General features: G+C 35.2%; 1 protein-coding gene across 4 annotated transcripts in view; it reads right to left on the bottom strand.

The window, feature by feature from the left end:
* Positions 1–2528: 2528 nt before the first annotated feature.
* Ten-a (Teneurin-a transmembrane protein) overlaps positions 2529–26076 on the bottom strand; it is a 928723-nt gene continuing 905175 nt past the window's right edge. For all 4 annotated transcript variants that reach the window (XM_074176153.1, XM_074176154.1, XM_074176155.1 and 1 more), the window contains 12 exons: positions 23974–24115; positions 21033–21284; positions 18115–18388; positions 16282–16934; positions 14920–15109; positions 11842–13138; positions 10714–10881; positions 10455–10655; positions 8484–8814; positions 8243–8420; positions 6413–6940; positions 2529–3325 (listed from right to left, as the gene is read on the bottom strand). In XM_074176153.1, the coding sequence (XP_074032254.1) occupies positions 2853–3325; positions 6413–6940; positions 8243–8420; positions 8484–8814; positions 10455–10655; positions 10714–10881; positions 11842–13138; positions 14920–15109; positions 16282–16934; positions 18115–18388; positions 21033–21284; positions 23974–24115 (4687 nt within the window). In that variant the 3' untranslated portion in view covers positions 2529–2852. The remainder of the gene's footprint in view (positions 3326–6412; positions 6941–8242; positions 8421–8483; positions 8815–10454; positions 10656–10713; positions 10882–11841; positions 13139–14919; positions 15110–16281; positions 16935–18114; positions 18389–21032; positions 21285–23973; positions 24116–26076) is intronic.

Raw genomic sequence — 26076 nt, 5'->3', positions numbered from 1 at the left:
TATTAAAATAAAAAATTTGATGTGACGAGAGATGCAAGGTACATAGCAGATAAGGTTCTTCTATTATATTCTTTAACATAGATCAGTCACAATGATATATCAGTAATCAAGTAAAGCAATACAACATATACGGTTAATAATTTTATTTTCCCTATCTAAGATAAATTCGTTTTTTTCAATTTGAAATTATTAAAAAGGTTCAATAACTGGACTATATTTACAAATCTTTTGATACTTCTATAATGATCATTTCGTTTGTCAATGTAATAGTTTCTGGCTAATCATTGTACGGCGAGCTCTAGTGTCTGACATTTCAAGAAACACAATCAATATAAGTAGATACTAAGCTTTCAGCACATTTACTTTTCCATGATTTTTCAAAAAGCTATAATCAGGTGAACATTTTATGTAAGAAGTTTCGATGATTACTCCATCTATGGGATTGACAGAAAACTGAAACCACAATTATCAAACATGAACAAGGGTCTTTAAATATGAATGCACAAAATTAATTTTAGAAATGATTTGAGGTGATGTAAACAGTTTTACACATGGTCATTGTGTCTTATATATATATATATATATACTTGTCAGTATATAAAGGAAAACTACAATTTTCGGCAGTGTCATCTGTCATATGTCAGCAGAAAATTACAGAAAACAATACAGTACAGAACACCTGATGTTTTCAAGTTTTGACGCTTATTTTCTATCTCATTTAACAAAACTTTGAATTGAGGTGTATAATTTCAATTTATGAATTACAATAAATGAGTATGCGGCGGCAAATAATAATAATTCTTCTTAATTTGAATATGCTCCCTTTGATTTCATGAAAAAACTTCATCTTTCATCTAATATCAAAAAGGCTGATTTATGAAGATATGAGGTATGGAATACTTGTTAACATTCAAATGAGGAATCATTTAGAAACTGAAAAATCAACTTTTTTTCAAATAAAGTTTTCTATACTGACTTCTGTACAGAGATTTGTATATTGCGGAACGAACTACTTGCCTTTTCTATATCTGTATAAAGTTCTCCATTGCTATTTTAAATTTTTTTAGACTGTAGAAAGCAAAAAGCTCCAAAAGATTTATTCAAAAGTTTCATTAGTACCTACTGTACATTTGGGGTTTCACACAAGAAGTGTTCAAGAATTGATCCATGTGGAACACCCAACTGTATGAATCATTAGTTGGACTGCAATCAGAATATTTAAAACAGAAGTTTAATTTCTGGGGGTACATTATTTCAGAAATGAAGCACAAAGCGGATACCTATATTAGATTGTTGCTCTGTATATTGTAATAAAGTCTTGGACCTGATTGTATTTCACCAATAGTTCTGAATTGTTGGTTTGTGTTCGGTAAACCATTACTCATGCTTTTTTAGCCTCACTTGGTTTGGGAGAAGTTCCTCTCTCTTGAAAATATAGTTTCATAACGCCAATTATCGAATCTCGAGATGAAACCATCATGAAAAAACGATCAACAAGCATTTTGAATTCTATTTACAAAGTACTCGAAAATATCTGTGACAATATCGAAACTCCTTTAAATCATGTGATAAAATAGGGTGCCTCAGGGAAGTCACTTAAGGCCATTCCTTTCTAATATATTTATAAACGATGTCAGAGATAAAAATAAACAGTATGAAATTCAGAAGTTCACAGATGACTTGAAATTATATAAGATAATACAATCAAAGACTGTATAGATATCCACCTTGACCCTTGTTACTTATTTTATTTGATTAAGTATTTTACAACCCTATAATGCTCACCAATTGGTGTGCTAAAAATTACTTGGACGTTATTGTTTCTAAATGCAAAAACACTAAATTTGATCAAACCTAATTTGTGTAGAACAGTTATCCGTGATTTGGGAGTAATAATGTATATCAAAATGGACTCTTTCATCTCCAGTCTAAGCGTTTACCTAATTGTTCATTTGAAATGTAGGGTTTTATTCGTAGAATAACAAAAAATATCACAAACATAAATTCAATTGAAACTTGTATGCACTGATATGGTTAGTTGCAGAATATCGTTCTTGTGTTTGATCTCCAACATTTGGAGTTTATATCAATAGCATTGAGAAACTTCTACGAACCTAAAACCCGTATCGAAACTGATTTTCAAATGCTCAGCACTCAAAAATTAACTAAAGAATATGGTTACCCGATTATAGCTCTTTGACTGGACAGCAATGAGATTTTTCCGAAACGTGATCAAAAAATATTTACAACAGTTTCAAATATGTCAGAGTAGAACAACGTAGTTATTTTGATATAGAATTCTCGATTGAAAACTCTTACGAACTACTTCCATTCCGTAAAGGGATCTAGTTTTCCTACTTTTAATTCTCAAGCACCTACGATTTTTTAAAGAAAATATTTCTTTGATTCGACTCACGTTCCCCAGTCCCCCCACCTCAATATCACCTTGTATATCATTATTGGCGATTCGTTATACCTCTATGATGTTCATCGAAAATCGCTCGCGCGCTATTAGGATACTCTCTGTGTTGTTCTTCTATAATATAATTATGCAAATATGTACAAAGACGGTTCGATACGGATTTTGCAAATCAATGATCAGTCATATGTAAAATAATATAAAAACAGTTGATTCTGCAAAATCCATTCGAAACCCTTGAATCACATACATGTAGGTAACATATTGTAAATAAATAATATACATTTTGGCATCTTTGAAATTCTTACACAAATAGACTTTGGTTTTTTGGTATAAAAAGACTTACTTTGTAAGCTTTTCCCTCTTTTGGTACATCACACTTAGTTAATTGAAATGCTTCACTGTTGTGTCAAGTCTTTCCTAATACCGTTCACTAGCATAGCTCCGTGAAAGCGAACCACCAGCGGTCCTGGCAGGATTTCTTGACGTCTCTTTTCCTCCTCCTCTTCTTCGTCGACTCTGCCTGCTTCCGAACGAATTTGATGTTGTAGGGATCCTCCGCTAGCTCAGGATACTGCTGCACATCGTGGATGTACTCTCCATCGTAGTTACTCACGTAACCGACCTTGGAGAGTTCTTCCAATTCGCTGGTGCTCCAATCTACGCTGCCTGCGAAACCATTCTTGTAGCACTCCTTTTCCTTGTGCCAAGCCTTTCGGATAACCGATAGTTTGGCGTGGTGGAGCAGCCTCTGTTTTTCTTTCTCCACAGACGTTCCGTATCGGAGGTTGATGACTACGTTAAGTGCATGGATTTTCACATCGAAGTAGCTGTTGCCACTGCCGTTTTCTCTAGCTATTTCGTGGAAGGTAGTGTTTACTTGGCCTTGGAGACGTTTCAATTGTCCTGCCGGGCAAAAACGTTCATTTTACTACATCACATATCATCAGCATTAAGAATTATCAAGTAATCTAAACGGGTAATCGGTTTTTGCAGAGAAAAACATAGAGAATGTAGTAATGCGATCTACATTAGTGAATTTTTCTTGTGTTATAGCATGTATTTACAGAACTCCCATCAGCTGGCATCTTTGAATTGAGGAACTGTCCCTTTGCTAGACTTTGCTGGATTTTTGAAGGTAATTTGATTCTTGCTGTATTCATTCTTGAATACCATACGATTTATTTATGTCTCCTTCCAAAGTAGAATACAAGAACAAAGATAAAAAAGAAATGAAATATCTAAGGAAAAAATAATTTAATTTATTTGCTATGCCCTATTGAATCATCTCAAGATTTAATTTTTCTGATGATCTGATGATCTGTCACTATTCAGATTATTAATAATTGCATTCCAATTTTTTTATAGTAGTATATTGAGACAGCTGTCCTAAAAGATCCAAAGTCGTCAACAGAAACATACCTTGGTAGAATTAAAGACAGCTAGAGAGGAGGTTACACCACATTAAAAAAAGTTACAACTGAATATAATAAGGAACCAGGTGATCTAATTATTTGAGGATATTGTGAAGGGAATCTTCGAGATATCCCCAGCACACTATCTTCAGAAATTTACCTCTGTAGAACATTCTAATTTCATGAAACCGATAAAAACTGAAAGAGAAACACACCAACAACCAACATTCATAAAGACAGCTTAGTTTTTCAGAAACAGAAGAGAAGAAAACTGCCTTTCCGGTATGTCAGAGCAGTATTCATTTTGATCTAGATCCTATCAGGTAGTTAAGTAGCTTTGAAATATATCCAGTTATTTACTCGTTAATTGAAAAAATCAGAAACACAAAACACACACACAAAACTGAGAAACACAAAAAAATCGAAGAAATATAAAAACTCATACAGGGTGTTAATTAAGTATGTACCATAAATTTAACAATTCTTTAGGTAATTTTAAGACGAAATGTTCATATAAACATGGGTCCGCAAATCCTTCGTTCTCAAGATACAGGGTGTTGAAATAAAAAAAAAGTTATTCGTAAATATCATTTGGCAATTGTATTTATATCATTGAGGAGCTAATTTAGGTCAAACGTGATTCAATTTATTAAGTCCAGTGGCGTCTCGAGCGCCACTGGACTTACTGATTATGTAACAATAACAACAAATATTAAATAACATTAACACCTAGACTAACGTATTGCACTAAATTAAGTGTTGGAAATGGCCTCCTTCGGCTTCAATACAACGGTCTAGCCGCCGCATCATTGAATTTCGCACTCTTCTGAAAATACCATAAATAATAATCAGGAGTCGCCTTGGAGTGGAAGACGATTTCAGCATTTAATAAACAACTTGACAGTTGTTGTCAACTTTATGAGCTTTTAATTTATAATTGTTATAAAAAGTGTGTTTAGTGGTTATTTTTCGAACCATTTAAGAGCCCAGCAGCTATATCCCTATCACATGCAACGTGTGCAAGCTCTATTGCCCAGAGATTTGCCTGTAAGACTAGCTTTTTCTAATTGGTTACACGCGGTAAAATGAGAAGAAATCTAGGTTTCCTAAGTCGAATATTGTTTACAGATGAAGGTTGTTTTTCTCGCAATTCAATTATTAACTTCCACAACAATAACATCTGGGCCGAAAACTATCAACACGCCTTGATAGAAAATAATTTTCAAGAACAGTTTTCTTTTAATATTTGGGTTGGAATTGTCGCTGACCATCTCATTGGGCCCCACTTCCTTCCACTTAGACTTAATGGAGAAGAGTACCGAAGGTTTTTAGAATTTGTTTTACCTGGACTTTTAGAAGAAATTCCAGTTATGGAAAGATTCCATATGTGGTACATGCACGATGGTGCTCCACCACACTTTAGTGTAGTGGCACGGCAATTATTTGATGAAAATTACCTTAATCGCTGGATTGGGAGAGCAGGCCCACACCCATGGCCACCTCGCTCGCCCGAAATGAATCCCTTAGATTATTTTCTCTGGGGACACCTTAAAGCGTTGGTATACAAAACTGCAATTCAAAGTGAAGAGGATTTACGGAATAAAATGATTAATTCATGTGACATAATAAAAAATACGCCAGATATTTTCAGAAGAGTTTTAAGTTTTAAGGAGGCCATTTCCAACACTTAATTGAGTGCAATTCGTTAGTCTAGATGTTAATGTTATTTAATATTTGTTGTTATTGTTACATAATCAGTAATGAAAAATTGTAAAAATAATAATTTTCAAAAGAAATATTTAATTCCCCGTATTATTCCTTGTGAGCTCCAGGGATATGCAATTAGGTCGACTTTTTTTCTAAAAAACTGAGCAAGATGCTTAATCCAAAGAAATAATAAAAATTGTACAAAAGTCAGTGGCGTACATTTTTCAGTAAATAATATTCGTTCAAATCCCGCTCGAGACGCCACTGGACTTAATAAATTGAATCACGTTCGTTTTTTATTTCAACACCCTGTGTCTTGAGAACGAAGGATTTGCGGACCCATGTTTAAGATAACCTAAAGAATCGTCTGTTAAATTTATGGTACATACTCAATTAACACCCTGTATAATTGTCAAGGAGGAGACAATAAGCCTTTCTCTGATCCAGAATCTGTCTTTATACTCTTCGATGATGGAAAATTGATCTGCAAATCTCAAAGCCTTCTCAAAGAGTAACCCAATGATAACTATTCATTTGAAATGCATCTCTAACCAGGAAAACTTCATTTCCCAAGCAATTTTGGAAGGTTGTATAAGGGAAACGAATCTACAAAATAAAATCAATAAAATGGATATTATACATTCACAGACACTCTTTAGTTGAGTTTCAACCTGATATTTCGTTATATTTTCAACATTGGTATTGGGTAACTTATCAACGTTGCTCTGGTTTTTTCTCATCAATTCAAATCTAAGAAAATCTGACAGTAAAATTTGGAGTTTTATACATCAGTAAATGCACACCTACAAGCAACACTTGTTGATTACGAAAGGTCCTGTTGAACTCCGAATAAATAACGTAAAACCCTCACCTTTGTCATCGTTAGCTTTCCAGGTCTCATCTTTAACAAAATGGAAGGCATCCTGTTGAGCCCCATGAACCACAAAAGTGAATGGCAGTAAATGCGAGCGGTTGAACACGGAAGTATAAACATCCCTATAGATGGCGTTGGCAGGTGGAACGCTTGAAACGATGGCTTGACCAGATTCTGTCTGCGACACCAAAATCCCCCTTCCAAAAGGAGGATCTGAGGATGATCCGACTTTTTTCGGTGATAGATCGATGACGTTAGTCTTCAAGGCTGACTTTGAGAACACAGACAGCTGTCGGGCGGTTTGTATCTTTCTCGTGTTGAGGTGGGCCAAGAAGCCTGAATGTATTTCAACAGAAGCAGGCTGAACCTTCAGTTGGGTGCTGATGGCGTTCTTGGACGGATTCCAAAACGTGGGCGGTCGGGTGAGGAAGGGAGGCATGTGACCCCCGGGAAGCTGATCGGGGTACAGTTGAGGCGCCAGGCTCTTCAGGTCGAGTCCGATTTTTTCCAACCAATCGAGATGATCTGAAAAATGATTATTGAACATGAATTTATCTGTTTAAAATGTTCACATTATATATGGATAGTTAGACTTCAAATACTCGGAAAATGCCAAAGAAAAAATGATGATTTCTGTGGTTTTTTTCGATGAAAAAATTCGAAGGTCGACTTATGGATATACATATAGAATCTTGTTATTCCAACCTCTTTCATTACAATAGTTTCCAGATTTCTGACAGTGTCAAATCAATTTGAAGTGTTCGTACATCACATTTGTTTAAATTGGCTGTGAAGATTGATGAAAAAAATATTCATAATAATATATATAAGCATATGATTTCAGATCTTTTTATTTAGCTCACAGATAATTTTCATCGCTGTACAACTTGTTAATGTTATTTTATTTCTAACACCAATACAAGATCTTCAGATTTTCTAGAGGAATTAACATTTCGTCATCATTTTAATAGTAAACTTTTCATTCATCTAGTCACGCTTGCAAGCACGTTATAAACCGAAATATCACTGATACTTGTTATTCAACTAGATTTATCCATAGGTTTTCCAGGATGAAATATTTCAGGTATGAAGTTTTTAATCGAAACCAAATTCATTCTGTTGTTTTCCTTGGTTTTCCACAGAAATTTCTCGGAGAAAGTGGGACACCTTTGCGTTATCATTGGATTTTCAGCATGATGGTAAATGCTTACTTTCTGATGAGTTATCTTTTTTCAAAAATTGGTGGTGAGTATATTTTTGGAATACAGTTGCTGCTGAATCTGCTGTGAAACTATTGGACAATTTGAGTTTTCAACCTAAGTAATAAATATGCCAGAATTCTGTTCCACAAATTTTCATTGTGAGTTGAAATACTTCAAATATAATTTTACTGTGTTCCATTTAGGTTTACAGGCATCATATTCAACTGTCTACAGTAATAAGTAATCCTTCCTGAATTGGTATGCTATTTTTCTGAATTCGTCTTTGATGCTGGAGTGTCATATTCCAGCATCTAGTTGCTAGAAATGGAAGCCTCGTTCATATTTGATATTCGTGGTTCAAGTTTTTTTGACATTCCTTAGATACATCCATGGTTCAACCTAGCATCACTAATGAGACCATTGGTAGGTTGAAACTCTGTTGTTTGATGTTGTGTCACAAATACTTTCTATTTTGGTTCAGGTTTGAATTTCATACTAATTGAATGTTTCTATAGTTACGTTCAACAGATACAAGTGAAGACGTTTGGAAAAGAGGGAACAGAACGGAATCAAGGACTAGTGTCAGTGCAATATATCAGGCAAAACTTTGAATAACAGAACATACCTTGAGGTCTTTTCCTGTCGAGTTTGACATTGATAGGATCATTTCCATTGAACCTATACAAATGGAGCTGTGTTGGATTGGCTATCCGTTCCAGAACATTCTCCCACAGAGGAGACATCCACTGGCCTATCAGCGGATCATACACCTTACCATTCGTCATATGAACTAGGGAAGTCACCTGAAAATTGATAAGAACCCTCTTATATCACTCTACATACAACCCTAGTGAGCTTCAACATACCTGATCCAGTATACCACCACAAAAATCGATTGGTAGGTACAGATAAGGGTTGGAGTCGTACACGATATGCCCGTAGGGTGATCTCATTATTTCTCGAATACCTTCTCCGTACTGATTGAATATCATTATCGGCGTTCCGCACTGGTCTGTAGCGATGTAGTATTTATGTCGGTATACTTGGGCATATACCAGATGACCTCTCTTGTCGTAGACCAGTGACATGAGCTTTCCATCTCTGGGTGAGTATATTTGGCTCACTTCTCCTGGTCTTTGTTGATTGTTGTAGAAAAACTGGGTGACGTTCCCGAAATTATCTTTTCTCGCTGAAAGTCTGAAAATGAGGTATGCATTCATTAATATGTGAAAAATTTGTGTTCCTGAATAGGTGATTTAGCCTCCCGATTCTATAAATTGATTTGGGCTCTTATGCAACAGCAGCTTGTGAGTTTTGGTGGCTTGGAAATAGGTTCAAGATATTTTATACTCAGTATCAGTTTAGCCTTTGGGTACATATGAATTTGGGGCCCCGTTGAAAATTATAACCTACTGCCGCGGAGAAATATGTGTTCCTTAATAGGTGATGTAACCCCAGATTTTATAAATTGCAGCTTTGAACTGAATTGGGCCCTTATGCAACAGCAGCTTGTGAGTTCTGGTGGCTTGGAAATAGGTTCAAGATATTTCATACTCAGGACTGACTTAGCCTTTGGGTACATATGAATTTGGGGCCCCCTTGAAAATTATAACCTACTGCGGCGGAGAAATATGTGTCCCTTAATAGGTGGTGTGACCCCAGATTTTATAAATTGCAGCTTTGAATTGAATTGGGCCTTCATGCAATAGCAGCTTGTGACTTTTGGTGGCTTGGAAATAGGTTCAAGATATTTCATATTCAGGACCGACTTAGGTTTTGGGTACATATGAATTTGGGGCCCCCTTGAAAATTATAACCTACTGCAGCGGAGAAATATGTTTCCCTTAATAGGTGGTGTAACCCCAGATTTTATAAATTGCAGCTTTGAATTGAATTGGGTCCTCATGCAATAGCAGCTTGTGAGTTTTGGTGGCTTGGAAATGGATTCAAGATATTTTATACTCAGGACCGACTCAGTCTTTGCGTACATATGAATTTGGGGCCTCCTTGAAAATTATAACCTACTGCGGAGGAGAAATATGTGTTCCTTAATAGGTGGTGTAACTCCAAGGTTTTTATAAACTGCAGCTTTGAGTTGAATTGGGCCATTATGCAACAGCAGCTTGTGAGTTTTGGTGGCTTGGAAATAGATTCAAGATATTTCATAGTCAGGACCGACTTAGCCTTTGGGTACATATGAATTTGGGGCCCCATTGGCAATTTTAACCGATCGCGGTGTGATGAAAACAAGCAAACGGCCTAATGTATACGAGATATAAACTTGTTTTGTTTTTACTCGTTTTTTCAATTATATTTTTCAATAGAATTTAAGCGTCTCATTTTTCTTTCATTTTCAGTTTCACCGCTAATTGATCTGTTTCTCTTATGTTTTTCCTAGCAGAAATATGTAGGTTAGGCTAGGTCAAAAGTGAGTTGATCTATTCGACTCTCCACCGCCACCCGCAAGGGTTTATTGTGAGTCACACCTATTCATACTCGATCAAATGAATACAGCTTCTCCACTAATCCTATTAGTTTGTATAGAAAGTAAGTAGTCTTTCAGCCGCAACATGGCAGGCACAAATGAGTTGAATTGAAAGAAGGAATTCGTTGTGTCAATATAGATTTCGCGAACGGGACATTTTTTTGTGATCTAAAATAATGAAATTCCACAAGAATTTCGTGAACTGTTTTTTAGGACCATTACTCGAATATCAAACTGGTTATTCTTGCTTGAGATGTAAAATTGTTGTAACAATTTTCAATAAAGTCATTTCGAGGATCTCTAACGGAAGGGTTCGCATTTCTCGTTTCAAAAACACTGTAATTCAACTCACCTGTCCATATGGTCATAGAAATATCGAACATCAAATCTGCCTCTCTTAGTAGCACGAACGAGCAATCCTTTGGCGTTGTAGTGGAATTTTTCTTCTCTGGCATTCTGTATAACTAATCCCCTACTGTCGTATTTGTATTGTCCTTCTCCGAATTTGATTATCCTGTTCATAACGTTGTATTCCATGGGTATTGTGTTTCCCCTGAAATATAGGTATTTTGAATCGGCGTTTTGTTGAATTTAATCAGTTACACACCAACCTGTACGTCAATGAGAGCATGTTTCCATTATCATCGTATCTAAAGCCCCATGGTTCTTGGGCCTCAACTCCTAAAAGTTGACCGTCGCAATCCCAAGTGTAATTTTTCACGTTCGTGTAAGTGTTCACTCCAACATTTTTTGTGTATGTCCTTGTTTGTGAAATCCTCCTGAAAAGAAAATTTTCAAAGGATATGCTCATTTTCTGTAGGTTCAGGGAAATTGTATTCTATAAACCGATAGATATCATACCATTTTCTTTCTTGTCTAATGATCAGAGGAGCTAACATTTTATACTACCCACCACTTTATAGAACTGTTTTTATATAAAATAAGTTTCGATATTACGCAGGAAAACTACTTTAACATCAACTGAACTGAAATATCCTCAATACTTCAAGTGAAATCATTGATGATGATCAATATTTATAAAAATCGGGTCCAACGCAGTACCTTGTGGCACTCCCAAAACGAATAGCCTTTCTCTGCCTGAGGTCCAACAAATATTGGATGGCACTGATTTGTAAATGACCTTGGACCATTTTAATCGGCAAAAGATGAAAATTACTCAGAAAAAAACAAAAATGGAAGTATGGAAATGATTGAGGAACTTCAACAATCTTGAATCAAATAATCGATTTTCAACAACTACAAATAATTCATGGTGCTTATATTCTCGTCAGAGTTATCATCACAGTTTGGTCATTCTACACTGAAAGACAAAAATAAAGCCAGTGAGGTCAAATTAAAAAAAACTGACATTTGACGTATACTATCGTCCAAACTGCACAAAATAACTGAAAATATGACTTTGTGATCATGAAAAATTCCTCATAATAGTTATGTTCATTAATAAATAGACAAGAAATTTTCCTCTGAAACATATTCGATTTTGAAATAATTTTGAATTGTATGTCAGGTCCAATTTTATTTCTAGAAAGAGCAAATTCTGGCAAAACGAAGCTAGCATGTTTTCAAAAAAAATATGAATAATTATTAACAGGAAGGAACATAAACGAAATGGCCAAACAATATAAAAATGTGAAACAATCAATACATTTTCAGTAAACATCAAAGTATCCTGTTTCAATTGTGGCCTTATTTTTATATACTTTATACTAGAAACTCACCCATGCATGTCGTAACTAAACTCCATTCTGAACACCTCCATACTATGAATGACAAGAGCCACTCTTGTTTCCAGGAATCTGGAGTCAATGGTACTCGAGAACAGAGCAGTGCCATCATAGATATTTGTCTCGTTCACTCTTGGCTTGATTATCTTGAACGGCCCAGTCGTTTCCAGAGCACCAGTTTTGTAATTGTACGCCAGATTATTCTGCGGCAAATTTTGCCCACCGATTCTCCCCTGGACACTTACGAGTCTATAGTTGTTGTCGTAATCGTACGTGAACTTGGCGTTACTCAAACCAGTTTTCGCTCCAAAGTCTATTCGTTCTTCCACTAGCAAACCGCCTACAAACTGGTAGTCCCATCTATATTCCAGATCTTGCTCTACGTGGTTGACCTGACTGGGTAGCCCAGAAGTTTCTGAATACTGATACATTGTCTTTCCATCACCATGAACAACCTCTTTGAGTCTACCATTGTCGTAGTAGCGATACACCAGTCTAGCTCCTTCTCCGGGAAAGATGGTCTGCAGAAGCCTGCCAGAATGGAGGAAATGCTGCAGGTAGGATCTGGTAGTGCCAGGAGGAGTGTAGGTAGCTCTCAGGAATCCCATGGTCGGTTGAAGACTGAAGGAATGTTTAGTACCGCTGGGCAAGGTTACATGCCGCAGACCCCCGTCATCATCGTAGCTCAAAGTGAAGCTCCTCTGGCTAGCCAAAGTGATCTTGGACAGCATGTTCGTGTCGTCGTAGGTGTATATTCTGGTTCCATCCAGAGGGCTGCTTACTTCAGAGAGCAAACCATGCCTGTCGTAGCTGTACTTCAACTCAGAAACCCCCCATTTCCAGCTGTCGATCCTATTGAAATTGTCGTAAGTGATGTTCAACGGATCAGCTCCATTGTAAGGGGTGTACAGAAGTGGTAATCCAGCCGGATCATATGTGATGGTGAGCAACGGCATCTTGTCATGATCAAAAAATGTCTCCTTGCTGGTGAACTGGTCGAATTCGATGCCCAAAACTTTAGTGCGGTTCACGTAGATTTCCCGGTAGAGGGTTTGCTGAGGGTTCCTGACGTCACCAACGAGGCTGAAGGAGGTGGACATCGTGTTTTCAATGCCATCGCCGAAGACTACTGTCTGTTCCGACCAAACAGGGAGAAGTTCAGCCTCCACGGGTAAGGAAGCTTCGAGAAGAGGATGCCGAGCTATGGCGGAGACTTTCATGAAGGCGTCGTAGGCGGAGTTCAGAGCAACTGTTGAGTTCGTGAGTGAGACGGCTTCGGTAATTTCTTTGTCTGAAAGAGAAATCAGTGTCTCAATGAACCGATCAATTGTAGTATTTCGAGAAATCTAAAAAAATGCTGAATTACACTGTATCCCAAATAACATAAACGTGTAGGCCGCACTTAGATACAGATAATATAGTAGCCAACATCTACCACCAGGGCTTAAGAGGTAACAGATATCATCAATGACTTAGATAATGAAAAATGTCCAGGATTTGAAGAAATAGAAATCAGAATTAGTAAATCAGTTAATGAATAGTTATCCCAAAGTTGCGTTTTAGCAACTTTCAGAGGTGGAAAATAATATTTAATGAATAATTCTAGACCAATTTCATTACTTTCCATATTTCCAAAAATTTCACCAAGAACTTTCTTCGCCTGAAAGATTTTTACAATATCAAGAAAAACTTTTTATACCGTTTTTTAGGGTTTATAACCTAAGGGCAATGTTGCCCTCGCAAGTCTAGTGATATTGAGCTTGCAGCTTTGGATTCATTTATTAACATACAGTTACGATTTGTATCAATAGACTTGGCCAAAGTTTTTGATATAGTAAATAATATAATTTAACTCAAATAATTGAAAAAAACTGGCATCAGAGTTGAAGATTTCATCTGGTTACAAAATTATTCATCTGAAAGGAAATAATTCCAAAGAGTTTCAATTCAAATCCCAGATGAGAAGCATTCCATGTGGCGAACCTCAAGGGTCTATTCTGGGCTTACCCTGTTTCTCATTTACATAAATTCAACATCAAAAAGAAATTTGAATGTTGAATTATTTGCGGATGACTCAATTTTGATATATTTTGTTAGAAATATAAGTGAATTGCAAAATCGAATAGAAAGTGAGATATTTTCATATAGGTTAAGATCTGTCTCATACTGGAGTATCTAAAAATAATTTATTTGTCTTTTACGTATTCAAAACTTGAGTATTCGTTTTTTGTTTGGGACATTGCCACACAATCGACTTCAAAGCCTTTGAAAACTTCACAAATGTATTTACAATTTGTCATTTCCAGAACCGTCTACTGAAATGATTGCATTTGATTTATTGTTCAAAAAATACATGAGTATTTCAATTTATTTGAGAAAAAATGCATATAAACAGTTGAAAATATCTGATACTATCAATTCTAAGTGACATGAGAACCTCACAGTAAAATGAAACTATTAGAAATCTTTCGAATAGAAAAAAGAGCTGATGAAAATCCATTTCTCTTTACTTTTGAATTGAAACCTTAGAATACCTGAAGAACAATTATTCTGCCACTAAACTGAAGAGATATATAATGAGGTATTATATATCTACGAAAAAAATTGATTCAATGAATAAAAACGACTTTTTGATTTATACTTTGAAAGAAATATTTTTTGTAGCACAATGTATTATATCTTTGAGAGGACAAAATGGAAATTGATGAATTAATAATTTTTTTTTGACAAAAATGAAAATTCACCTCCATACCTTCGGTAAATTGTAATTGTTAAGAAAAAAAAGTAGATCAGGAAAGAACCAATTTGTCTGTCGAAATGGACTGTTGATATAATACAATCAATTGTACGTGGTTTTTGTTTAACACTGTTTTTTTCTTAAAAAGTGAAGAAAAGAACTCTAATTTCACTTCAAATGAAATTTGATTTGATTCAGTTGGGTTTCAAGTTGTGTACACTAGTAGTTTTATTTGAAGAAGGAAATTATTCCTTTGAAAGTTACATGTTAACTTCACAGATATATTTGTCAGCTCAACATTTTCGAAAACCGTTGATGATAAAAAGTATACTCACTGTCAATTATCAACACGTGTTTGTTTCTTTTTCCATACACACTCAAAACAGTTGATGGTTCACTGACAGATATCTTCAGACTTCCGCCGCTGGATATCATGGCTCCAAGTCTCAGGGTTTCCCCGCTGGGCAGTATCACTCCTGTGGCTCTTCCTAACCAATCGTACTCGTAAATGTAAGTTTCGGTACCCTGGAAAGGAAAGTTGGCTGGTTACAATATAGTTTGAATGGTAGCAGATGTTTCCATTCCATGAAGAGAATAGTCTAGTATACTTTGCATACAAGAGTATGAATTTTATATTACAAGATAGTTTGGTGGATGCCATCAGATGTTTCCATTATGATGAGAGTGGTCTTGTACAATTTGCATACTAGAGTATGAATTTTATATTACAAGATAGTTTGGTGGATGCCATCAGATGTTTCCATTATGATGAGAGTGGTCTAATACACTTTGCATATAAGAGTATGAATTTTGTATTACAATATAGTTTGAATGACAACAAATGTTTCCATTTCATGATGAAAATGGTTTAGTACATTTTGCATATAAAAGTGTGACTTTTATATTACAATATAGTTTGAATGACATCAGATGTTTTCATTTTATGATAAGAGTGGTCTAGTACACCCTGCTTTCGAGAGAATGAATTTTATATTACAAGAATATATGGAACTAGTGATATTCCAAGGATTGGCACAGGTGCACTTTATAGTTTCATTTTTATCAAGAACTAAAGTTCAAGCTCACAGCTTTTTTTACCCGTCGTAACTCTTCAAAAACGAATAATGAAAAGAGGAACTAACATGCACACGATGCCATTCAGTTGTTTGTTAGGTGAAAATTTGATACTCGGAACTATTATAGTGTAGATTTCCGATGAAAAATGAACCCAGTTTGAAAATTCCGAATAGAACTCTGAATATTTCCCTTGGCCATTTGGTAGGATATGACAATTATCTTTTCAACGATATATTTTCTCCGAATCAAATATGGCGGCTCACTGACGTCATTTGGGCGTTATTCTGTACTCTCAATTGTAGTTGACCTCTGTTGATACAAAAAATGTCAAAATTACTGTACGGTTCATTTGCCTGGGCCACTGGAAATTTCAAAACTGCTTTATTTCAGAGTGAGTTAATAACTACTCAATCACTTTTTCAATGGCATAGAAAAATTAATTGGAAAGTATTTTCGAAATGTTTCTGTATTGAGAGAGGTATACTTTGATGTAGATGTTCAAAAAATCACTTCACACTATGATTTTCGAGATAAATCAAGTAAAAAAGGCATTTTGAAAAAATGGAAAATACGTGAACTTGTAAATTCAACTCAAATAATATCATCCAATGGATACTCACCCCAGAACGACTCAAAAGCAACCCCGTATTCATGTCGTAATCCAGATCGATATCAGCCCGTCCTTTTTCGCTCAGTTTAACCAAATACCCGACCCCGTTGATCTTCAGCTCCGACTTGTGATCTTGAGTGTTCTCTATGGAACTAACAGCGTTGCTGTAATCCCTCAAGAACTGGATTTTATTACCGGAGCTATCAGTAACTGTGGATAATTTGCCGAAACTGGTATTCTTCGAGTAGAGGAAAGTATATCTCGTCTTGTCCGAAGCGAGGTCCTTCGTCGCCACGTGCTGTCCGTACCTATTAAAAACATACACCTCCCCGGCAGCGGGGTAAGGAATTCGAAACTCCCCATTCTCGTCGTGAGTCGGCAAGTAATGCTCCAAGGATAATATGTGCAGCGATCCTTGATCGGCGACGTGAAGGACTCCGCCGGGAGAGACGGCCAAGGCTGAGATCGATTGGAAGCGGGCGTTGGACGCCAGCAACGTTTCGGCGTTGCTGGTTGTTTCCTCAGTGAAGCTACAGGCACAAGTCGGCGATGGGGATTGGTCTTGGTTTCGGCCCAAGGGGTTGGTTGTGGTCAGGTTTAACGGGCATTCGCAGGTCTTTTTCGATTTGTCGGGGATTTTGCCGGCAAAGTGGGTTATTTTACCTGAAAAATTGTGATAATCGATAACTTTTTTGTTTCGAGATGAAAAATCAGATGTTTCAAAGAGTCAAAACTCAGGACCAACAAAATTTATCATTTTATATTGACAAAAGTAATTTTTCGGCAACAATTAGTAGACATTTGTATTTTTTTGAGTTTGATTTGTTTTTGCTCGCAATTATCGCAATATACTATGAAAAGCAGCGATAGTGAGTTTGAAAATGTGCTTAACGAAACTCCGAATGCTGCTACAGTATACTTACGACCTGAGAGGTCATAATCATAGATCATTTCTTCAAAGGAAAAATGTTGGTTATAGAGTGAAGAAATCAGAAGTCTTCAACAGCGAGCAGATATCAACAAATTCATTAGGGAAGCACAAATTCCTTCTTTCCAAGCTCAAATATTATGGATGTTCAGCCAGTGTCATAAATTGTTTGAATTATTATTTGATCAACCGATATCGAAAGGTACATGTTGATGATGAAAGTTCATCCCTTGAAAGTGTAACATCAGGAGTACCTCAAGGTTCAATTCTTAGTCCTCTCCTATTTTTGTCATACACTGCAGATATTGAACATTGTCAGATACAAGCATTTGCCGACGACATTCAGTTATATCATAGTATCTGATCTGATAATATTTTAGCGTCCCAAAATCAAATAAATGATGACCTTGAAGTTATAAACACTCTGTCGAACAAACACAATTTGAAGGTGAATCCTGGCAAATGCCGTGTCATGTTCTTCGGCAATATAAACCAAAGAAAATGTGTTAAAGATCATATGAAACTCAAGATAGGTGACCAAATACTCAAATCGGTTGACTCAAAACAGCGCTGGTTGTTATGGATCACGAATGTTTTGTTTTTGAGCTCTAGTTTCAACTACTTGCTTTGCAGTGAAATCTGCAGTGCAGGACAGAAGACAAATATCATTTGGCGGTTGATGTAGGAGCTTGGTTTTTTAACTAACCGCCTTTGGGAGTCTAGTCTATCATTGCCATTCGCGAATTGAGACTCCTTTTCTAGACTTCGTAAGGGAAAATGATGCCGTCTACTCCTTCCAGAAATGTATAATATATTTGAAATCTGTTAACATTCTTTATGTATTCGAAGACTCAATCTCCAATAATCAAAAATAAACATTGTCAACGATATTTAGACAAATATTGTGTCACTCACCAGAAGTATCTATAGTTCTAACATAGTAAACACTGTGAGAATCAGATTCAGCGATGTATAGATCACCGTTGGAAGCGAAGGTCAACGCCAGAACAGTACCCAGTATATCGTCGTTGTTTGTGCTGTTGTCTTCCCTGTGGCAATGTAGAGGCGTTCCCGCTACCACTTTGATTTTCAGATCTGCCGTTAACTTCAAGATTAATCTGTCGTCCACGAAATGAAGGCAACCGTCTAAAGGACTCAAGGCTAGACCTGTCGGCCATTGAAGTTGCGCCTGAAACAAATGAAGATAAAATAATTCATTTGTTTTCATAATAAATCACCGTAATCAAGTCTCAACCACTGTATTCACCAGATTTGGCACCCTGCAACTTTTTCCTGTTTCCATGAAAGGGTGGCGTTCATGACGATTGAGAAGATGAAAACCAAATCGTTGAGAAAGGTCAGAAAGTACAGTCTAATCAACAAGTTCAAAAACATGAATAATAGAGATAAAGGCCCTAAAAATATGAGCGATGGCTCATTCGATTCGGAATCAGCTCTAGAAAAATGTTTTTGACGGATTTTGGTGCAGGTAAAAAATTGTAATTGTTATTAACAAAGTAAGATCAAAAAAAAAATTTTATTTAGTTTTTCGTTAATAACTCAAAAAATATTAATATTTAAGCAATTTTGAAAAAAGCTCGTTAATGAGGAGGAAATTTCCGGTATGAATAATTGGCCTATAAATTTTAAACTTCGTGGAGCCCTTTTGATATATATACTTCATACGATCCTGCGGTGAAAGTTCATAAAAATTTATTTATTTGTTAATTATGATTTTTATAACTATTGCAAAATGAAATATCTAGAAATTGTTGATAACCTTTTTTTTTCAATTGATATTTAGCTATTTCTGTTTTCACATTAAACAATGGCAGTTATTAACATAGGATATGAATTTTTTACGTAATTTGTTTATTAAATTGTTTTAAACAAAGAAATTCATTATTTTTGAGAATTTTTTTTGCTATTTTGTTGTCTAGAGATAATTATGATTAAAAAAAATCTTCATAATTTCAATTTTTAATTGTTTAAAATCGATTTTTTTATATTTGGATTATTTAAATAATTAGTTAAGAAATAATTTTGCTTTTAAAAATCATAATTTACACTTTTGAATAGTTTGTCAATTTTTTATTTATTATTTATTTGTTTATTAATTTAACAATTTGTCGTTAACAAATATTGACCAACGTTATATTTTTTTTCTGAAGCAGAAAAAAATCATAAAAACAGCTAGGTATATATAAAAAAATACCATTTTTTTTATTTACTATAATACTTTATAGAAAGCAGAAAAAATTATAAAAACAGCTATATATAAAAAAGTGCCATAACATTTTTTTATTCATTATAATACTTTATAGAAAGTATTTTTTTCTGCTTCAGAAAAATTATAACGTTGGTCAATATTTGTTCATAACAAATTGTTAAACTAATGAATAATTAAATAATAAATAAAATTTTTTTGCCAAACTATTCAAAAGTGTGAATTATAAGTTTTAAAAGTGAAATTATTTCATAACTAATTATTCAAACAATCGAAATATAAAAAAATCGATTTTAAACAATTGAAAATTAAAATTAAAGAAAACATTTTCCATCAAAATCATAATTATCTCTAGGCAACAAAATAACAAAAAAAAAATTCTCAAAAATATTGAATTTCTCTATTTGTTTAAAACAATTTAATAAACAAATTACGTAAAAAATTCATATTCTGTGTCAATAACTGTCATTATTTAATGTGAAAACAGACATAGCTAAATATCAATTGAAAAAAAATTATCAACAATTTTTAGATATTTCATTTTGCAATAGTTATAAAAATCATAATTAACAAATTAATACATTTTTATAAACTTTCATCGCAGGATCGTATGAAGTATATATATCAAAAGGGCTTCACGAAGTTCAAAATTTATAGGCTAATTATTTATACCTTTCATCCCATTATTTATGCCAACGGAGATTGGAAAAAAATTTGTTAGTTAACAATTTCATTCATAGAATAGAACAGAATACATTATATTTGAATATTCAACTGAATGTTCATATAAAATGATAATGTAGAATTTCAACAACCAAAAAACAAATCAATTCAAAGAACTAAGATTATAAAAAAAAGGAAAGAAAAAAAATACATCAAAGGTGCTGCTTCGTTCCCTCCTGTTTATAAAAGAGGACATATGCCTCATTGCTCACATGTGATTTTGGCGAAATTGGGAACACGTTGATTCATGCCACGTGCCACTATATGGGTGTTTGCAATATGCTGTGTAATGTCCGTTGTTAGTAGTCCCACTGTGATTTGAAAGTGCATATAGATTATAACGACAACGAGCCACATTGTCTGCTGCATAACTGCTCATATCTAATCCATAACAATTGAATAACTTTTTGAAAAATGGTGATATAACATTTTTTTTCTACGGGACTCGATTCATTCAAGTGTTGAGAAGATACTAGATTTTTTTCAAATTTTTAAAATGACATTTTATGTTATTAAAAAATTTTTTACCTGCACCAAAATCCTTCAAAAACATTTTTTTAGAGGTGATTCCGAATCGAATGAGCTCATATTTTTAGGACCTTTATCTCTATTTTTCATGTTTTTGAACTTGTTGATTAGACCAGTAGACAACGAGTGAAGTATTCATCTATTTACTCGTATATCAAATGCAGCTCTACTGCTATCTCGATTTCCCGACTGCATGAACCACTTGCCACCACCGGCCACCGTCAAAGAGAAACAAGAGAAACCGACACGCACGGCTGATGCTATCCAATTAAAAACTTGCAGGGCCACTATCCTCCCCGACCAACCGACTCCCTTCGCTGAACCTAATTAAAACCAGCGCTTAAACAATAATTACCTGGGCGGCCTCGATGGCCCCTCTGCAAGGAATGGGTATCCAGTGATTGTGATGTCCGTGATTGCCGATCAGCGTGTGGATGATGCCCTTCGTGTCCACTGCCCTTATGTTTGTTCCGTCGGCGATGTACATGGTGCCGTCGACTGATATGGCAAGTCCTTTGGGATGAGCCAAACGGGCGTATTTAGCCGGACCCTCGTCCCCGCAGGCACTGTCGTCTCCGGGAATGCAGCGTTCGCCGTTTCCTACTACCTGTAATGCGAAAATTTGGAAATGAAATTGTTTGATTTTTAGCAATATTCACGCACCAATTCAAGTATTTTCTAATCGCAAGATTTTTACTGAAGTTAACAAAATCGCAGCACATGTTTCACTATATAATAGCTTCCTCAGGCGTGCTTGTACCAACTCAGTATGATAACGCCCGAGGAAGCTATTTTATAGTGAAACACCATATAATAGCTTCCTTAGGCGTGCTAATACTAACGTAATATGAATACGCTCAAGGAAGCTATTTTATAGCGAAAAACTATATTATAGCTTCCTCAGGTGTGCTCATACTAACGTAGTATGAATACGCTCGAGGAAGCTATTTTATAGCGAAAAACTATATAACTCAGGCGTGCTCATAGTGACGTAGTATGAATAAGCTCTGGGAAGCTATTTTATAGTGAAACACTTTATGATAGCTTCCTCAGGCGTGCTTCATAATAACTCGGTATGAATATGCTCGAGAAAGCTATTTTATAGTAAAACACGTATTGAAACCGACTTAGTTAATATGAATACCCCCAAAGAAGCTTGTATGAAGTGAAACATGTGTTGATACTAACTAATTCTGTATGAATACGCTTGAAATGCGGAATTGTGAATGACATATTCGGATATTCAGAAATATTCACCGACCAATTCAAGTGATACCTCAACTTCTGAACAGTTTACGCAACACGTGTTTCGCTTCACAATAGCTTCCTTAGGCGTGTTCGTAATAACTTAGTATGAAAACGAACGAAGAAGCTATCGTATGGCGAAACAGGTCTAGATATCAACTGAGTCAGTATGAATATGCTCGAGAAAGCTTTTGTGACATGAAACACGCGTTGATACAAACTCAGCAAGTAGAAAAACTCCTGAAGAAGCTTTTGTCTAGTGAAACACGTGTTGATACTAACTCAGTTGATATGAAAAATCGAAAATGAAATTGTTGGATATTCAGAATTATTCGCCAACCAATTCAAGTAATTTCTCATTGACAGTTTTTTACTGAACAGTTGACGGAATCGCAACACATTTATTCATTTATTTATACACTGTTCTACAGGTTACACCCAAATACACAACAGGGATATGAGTTAAATTACAATACGATACAATTACGATAAGTTGTGAGGTAAAAACAGCACATGTTTTATTATGCAATAGTTTCCTCAGGCGTCTTCAAACTAACTCAATATGAATACGCCCAAGGATGAAAAGTATCGATACTATCTCAGTCAGTATGAATATGCCCGAAATTCTAAAAATTGAAAATGAAATTTTCGGATATTCAGAAATATCTATCCACTAATTGAAGTAATTCTTCATTGCGAGATTTCCACTAAACAGTTAACAAAATCACAACACGTTATTTTCCATGCAGTAGCTTCCTCAGACGTGCTCATAATGAATCAGTTTGAATACCCGCGAGAAAGCTATTGTATAGGAAAACACGTTTTGATACTGGGTTAGTGTGAATACGCCCGAGGAAGCTTTTGTATAGTGAAACACGTGTTGACACTACTCAGCATGAATTCGCCAAAGCTATTGTAGTATGAATCACTCGTTGATAATAACCGTGCTAGTATGAATACGCCTAAAGAAGCTTTTGCATAGAGAAAAACGTGTTGATACTAAGTTAGTTAGTTTAGATATGCCCGATAAAGCTATTCTATAGCCAAATACGTATTGGTACTAATTGAGCTAGTATGAATATGCCTAAAGAAGCTTTTGTATAGTGAAACACGTGTTGATACTAGCTCAGTCAGTATGAATACATTCAAGGGAGCTATTATATAGGAAAACACGTGTTGATACCAACGAAGCTAGTATAAAAATAAGCCTGAAGTTTTCGTTTAGTGAATCACATCTTGATAATATCTCAGTTAGTATGAATATGCCCACAAATTCAAGTAATTCATCATTGCCAGATTTCCACTAAACAGTCAACAGGATTACAGGAGTGTTTCACTATATAATAGCTTCCTTAGGCATGCTCGTATTAACTTGGTATGAATACGCCCGAGGAAGCTATTGTACGGTGAAACACAAATTGATACCAACTCAGTTGGTATGAATACGCACCAAAAAGCTATATAGTGAAACTCATGTTGATGCTAACTCAGTTGGTATGCATGCGCCTAAAATGTGAAAAATTCGAAATGAAATTGTTAGATATTCCAACCAAATTAAGTAATACCTCATTGCGAAATTTTCCCTTTAAAGTTTACAAAACCGCAACACGCGTTTCACTATACAATAGCTCCATCAGTCGTTATTATACTAACTACGTTTGAATACGCCTGAGGAAGCTATTGTATAGTGAAACAGGAGTTGCTTCTAACTCAGTTAGTGTAAATACGCCCAAGGAAGCTATTGTATAGGAAAACTAGTGTTGATACTAACTTAGCCAGTATAAAAACGCCGGAGGAATCTACTGTATAGTGGAACATGCGTTTGTATTTAAAAACTTGTCTGTACTTAGTTTATTCATCTCGATGATACCAGATTTCATTTAGATTTCATTTAGTTTGACTGAGTTTTGCCGGTTTATTTCTAAAACTGTTTTAGTGTCAACTGATTGTAGTAATAAAGCATAAAACCGCAAGTATTTTTCAGAGGCTCAACATTTCGCTCTGTCTTTCTGAAACGTTTTGTGAAGTATTCATGACGTTCCAACACTTACCGGTTCACTGTTGATATTGGGATCTTGGACTGGTTCTAAGGAAAGCACCCTGAGAATTTGGTGTTTTTCTGGATCTGAGATGTAGAGATGTCCGTCAGCAGGAGACATGGTCAAATAGTACTGGTAGGCTACTTGGGTAGCCCTGAAAAAAAATTTGTTAATTGTTGTTCCCTACATAGATTTTTTCTGTGAATGATATCAGATTCTGATTTTCCAAACTGAAGATGATTTTTGACACGATTATTTTGATCCACGATTCAATTTAGAAGTGATCGATGGTGAATTGGAGTTTTTTAAATAGCCAGATATAAATGTTGTTCAGGTACCTGCTCCAATAAAAAGTATAAGGTTAACTGAAAAGAGATTTCCTTGACTGAGTGATGAAGGTATGCAACTAAGCACTGATTAAATATGAATCAACGAGAAGCATCCCCACTGAAACTAATGAAAGTAGTTGGTATCGGTAAATAAAAGTTTATTAGATTTATTCTTCGAAATGTTTTTCCACTATTTCGAATTAAACGTCAATTTGAGTGACATTAAGTGGTTTCTGATGCCTTTTGATACCCTAATTGTAAAATTATACAAATTAATATTATGAATGATGACTTTCAAGTTACAAAATAGAACTGGCCAAGAAAATCTAAATAAAAACTCATTATAATACAGTTTATTGTAAGATTTTCACTAGCGAAACATATGTCGCGGTTTTGTATAACCATATACAATACATCGAAAACTTGACATGGAGGTTTTGGGTACTAATCTTGCAAATTCTAAAAAACGCTCAGACACGTCAATTCTCATTGGGAAGAGAACAAGTTTTTTCTCCATTTACAGCGTCGTCATTTCAGGAGGGGTGAACACCCCTTGGAATTTTAACATCGAACTAAAAAGTTGAAAATATTTTTTTCAATGAGCTTAAAACAATAAGGATCGAAAAATACTAGTATCTGTGACAAAAGCGTGGGCGCTTTGTGCCATATTTTTTGTATATCAAGCGCCCAGGTTTTTTCACAATAATACTAATATTTTTCGACCGTTATTATATTACTCTAAGCTTATTTAAAAAAAATTATTTATAACTTTTAAGTTCGAGTTTTAGTTTAGTTTTAGTTCTTTAAAAGCGTGATTTTTAGATTTTTTCAACTATATTTATTTTTCTAAATGGTACAGTAAATCGCCATAATTGTCGCTATTGGGCTGATTTGAATCCTTACATTTATCATGAAGTGCGTACTGAACGTCCACAAAAATTAAATGTATGGGCTGGAATTTTTGGTGACCGTATTGTTGGTTCATTGATTTTAGAAGGCAATTCAGAACAAATTTATCTGGAGCTTCTAGAAGATACTATTATTCCACTTCTCACTGATATTATTCAAAATTACAAAACTTGTAACTCAGCTGTTGATTGATCCAGAATAATCTATAATCTTGACTTGTAAGTCGTAAATGTAAATATTTGAATTTTTCATTACATTTATCAGTTCAAGAAATAGTTTGCTGAAATTGTGTATTCTAATGAGAGAAACTGAAATTAATATAGTTTATGAGGGTACATATTTCCCGAAGAAAAACATGTTTCATGAAATTTTTTTACAGCCTACATAAGCAAAAAACCCAGTGAATCATACACCAAAGGAGCAAAGATGAAGGGTTAAGAATGCGATATATTTAGAAAAGAAACAAGCACGTACAGGTATATTCCTGACAGTTCACATCACTGTGGACAGCACAAACGTGCTGGGTTGAATTTTTTGGTGCATCGTCTTTTGACTTTCCCTCTAACAAATGATAGGTTCAAAAAAGAAAAACGTACAATACAGGAAATAGCAGCCACTAACGGTTTCCTGAGGGGTATTGTAGATGACACAATTAGGAAAGAGAAGTTTAGGTTAAGAATGAACGAAACCTCGACTTTCAGAAAGGACAAAAACCAAAATAAATACCTCTCAGTTCCATACCACCAATATACGAAGAACTTTGGAAAGATTTTCAAGGAACTAGGTATGAAGGTGGTTTTTAAAACAAGTCATACACTACAGAGCCTTTTGGAACGCCAAAAGACAAAGTCGAGAATCCGGAGAAGTCTGGAATTTA

Source organism: Leptinotarsa decemlineata, unplaced genomic scaffold, assembly GCF_025532065.1.
Source record: "Leptinotarsa decemlineata unplaced genomic scaffold, Ldec_3_MD MMD2_tig00001621_RagTag_RagTag, whole genome shotgun sequence".
Classification (NCBI taxonomy): Eukaryota; Metazoa; Arthropoda; class Insecta; order Coleoptera; family Chrysomelidae; genus Leptinotarsa; species Leptinotarsa decemlineata.
This window is presented reverse-complemented; position numbering and strand designations above follow the sequence as displayed.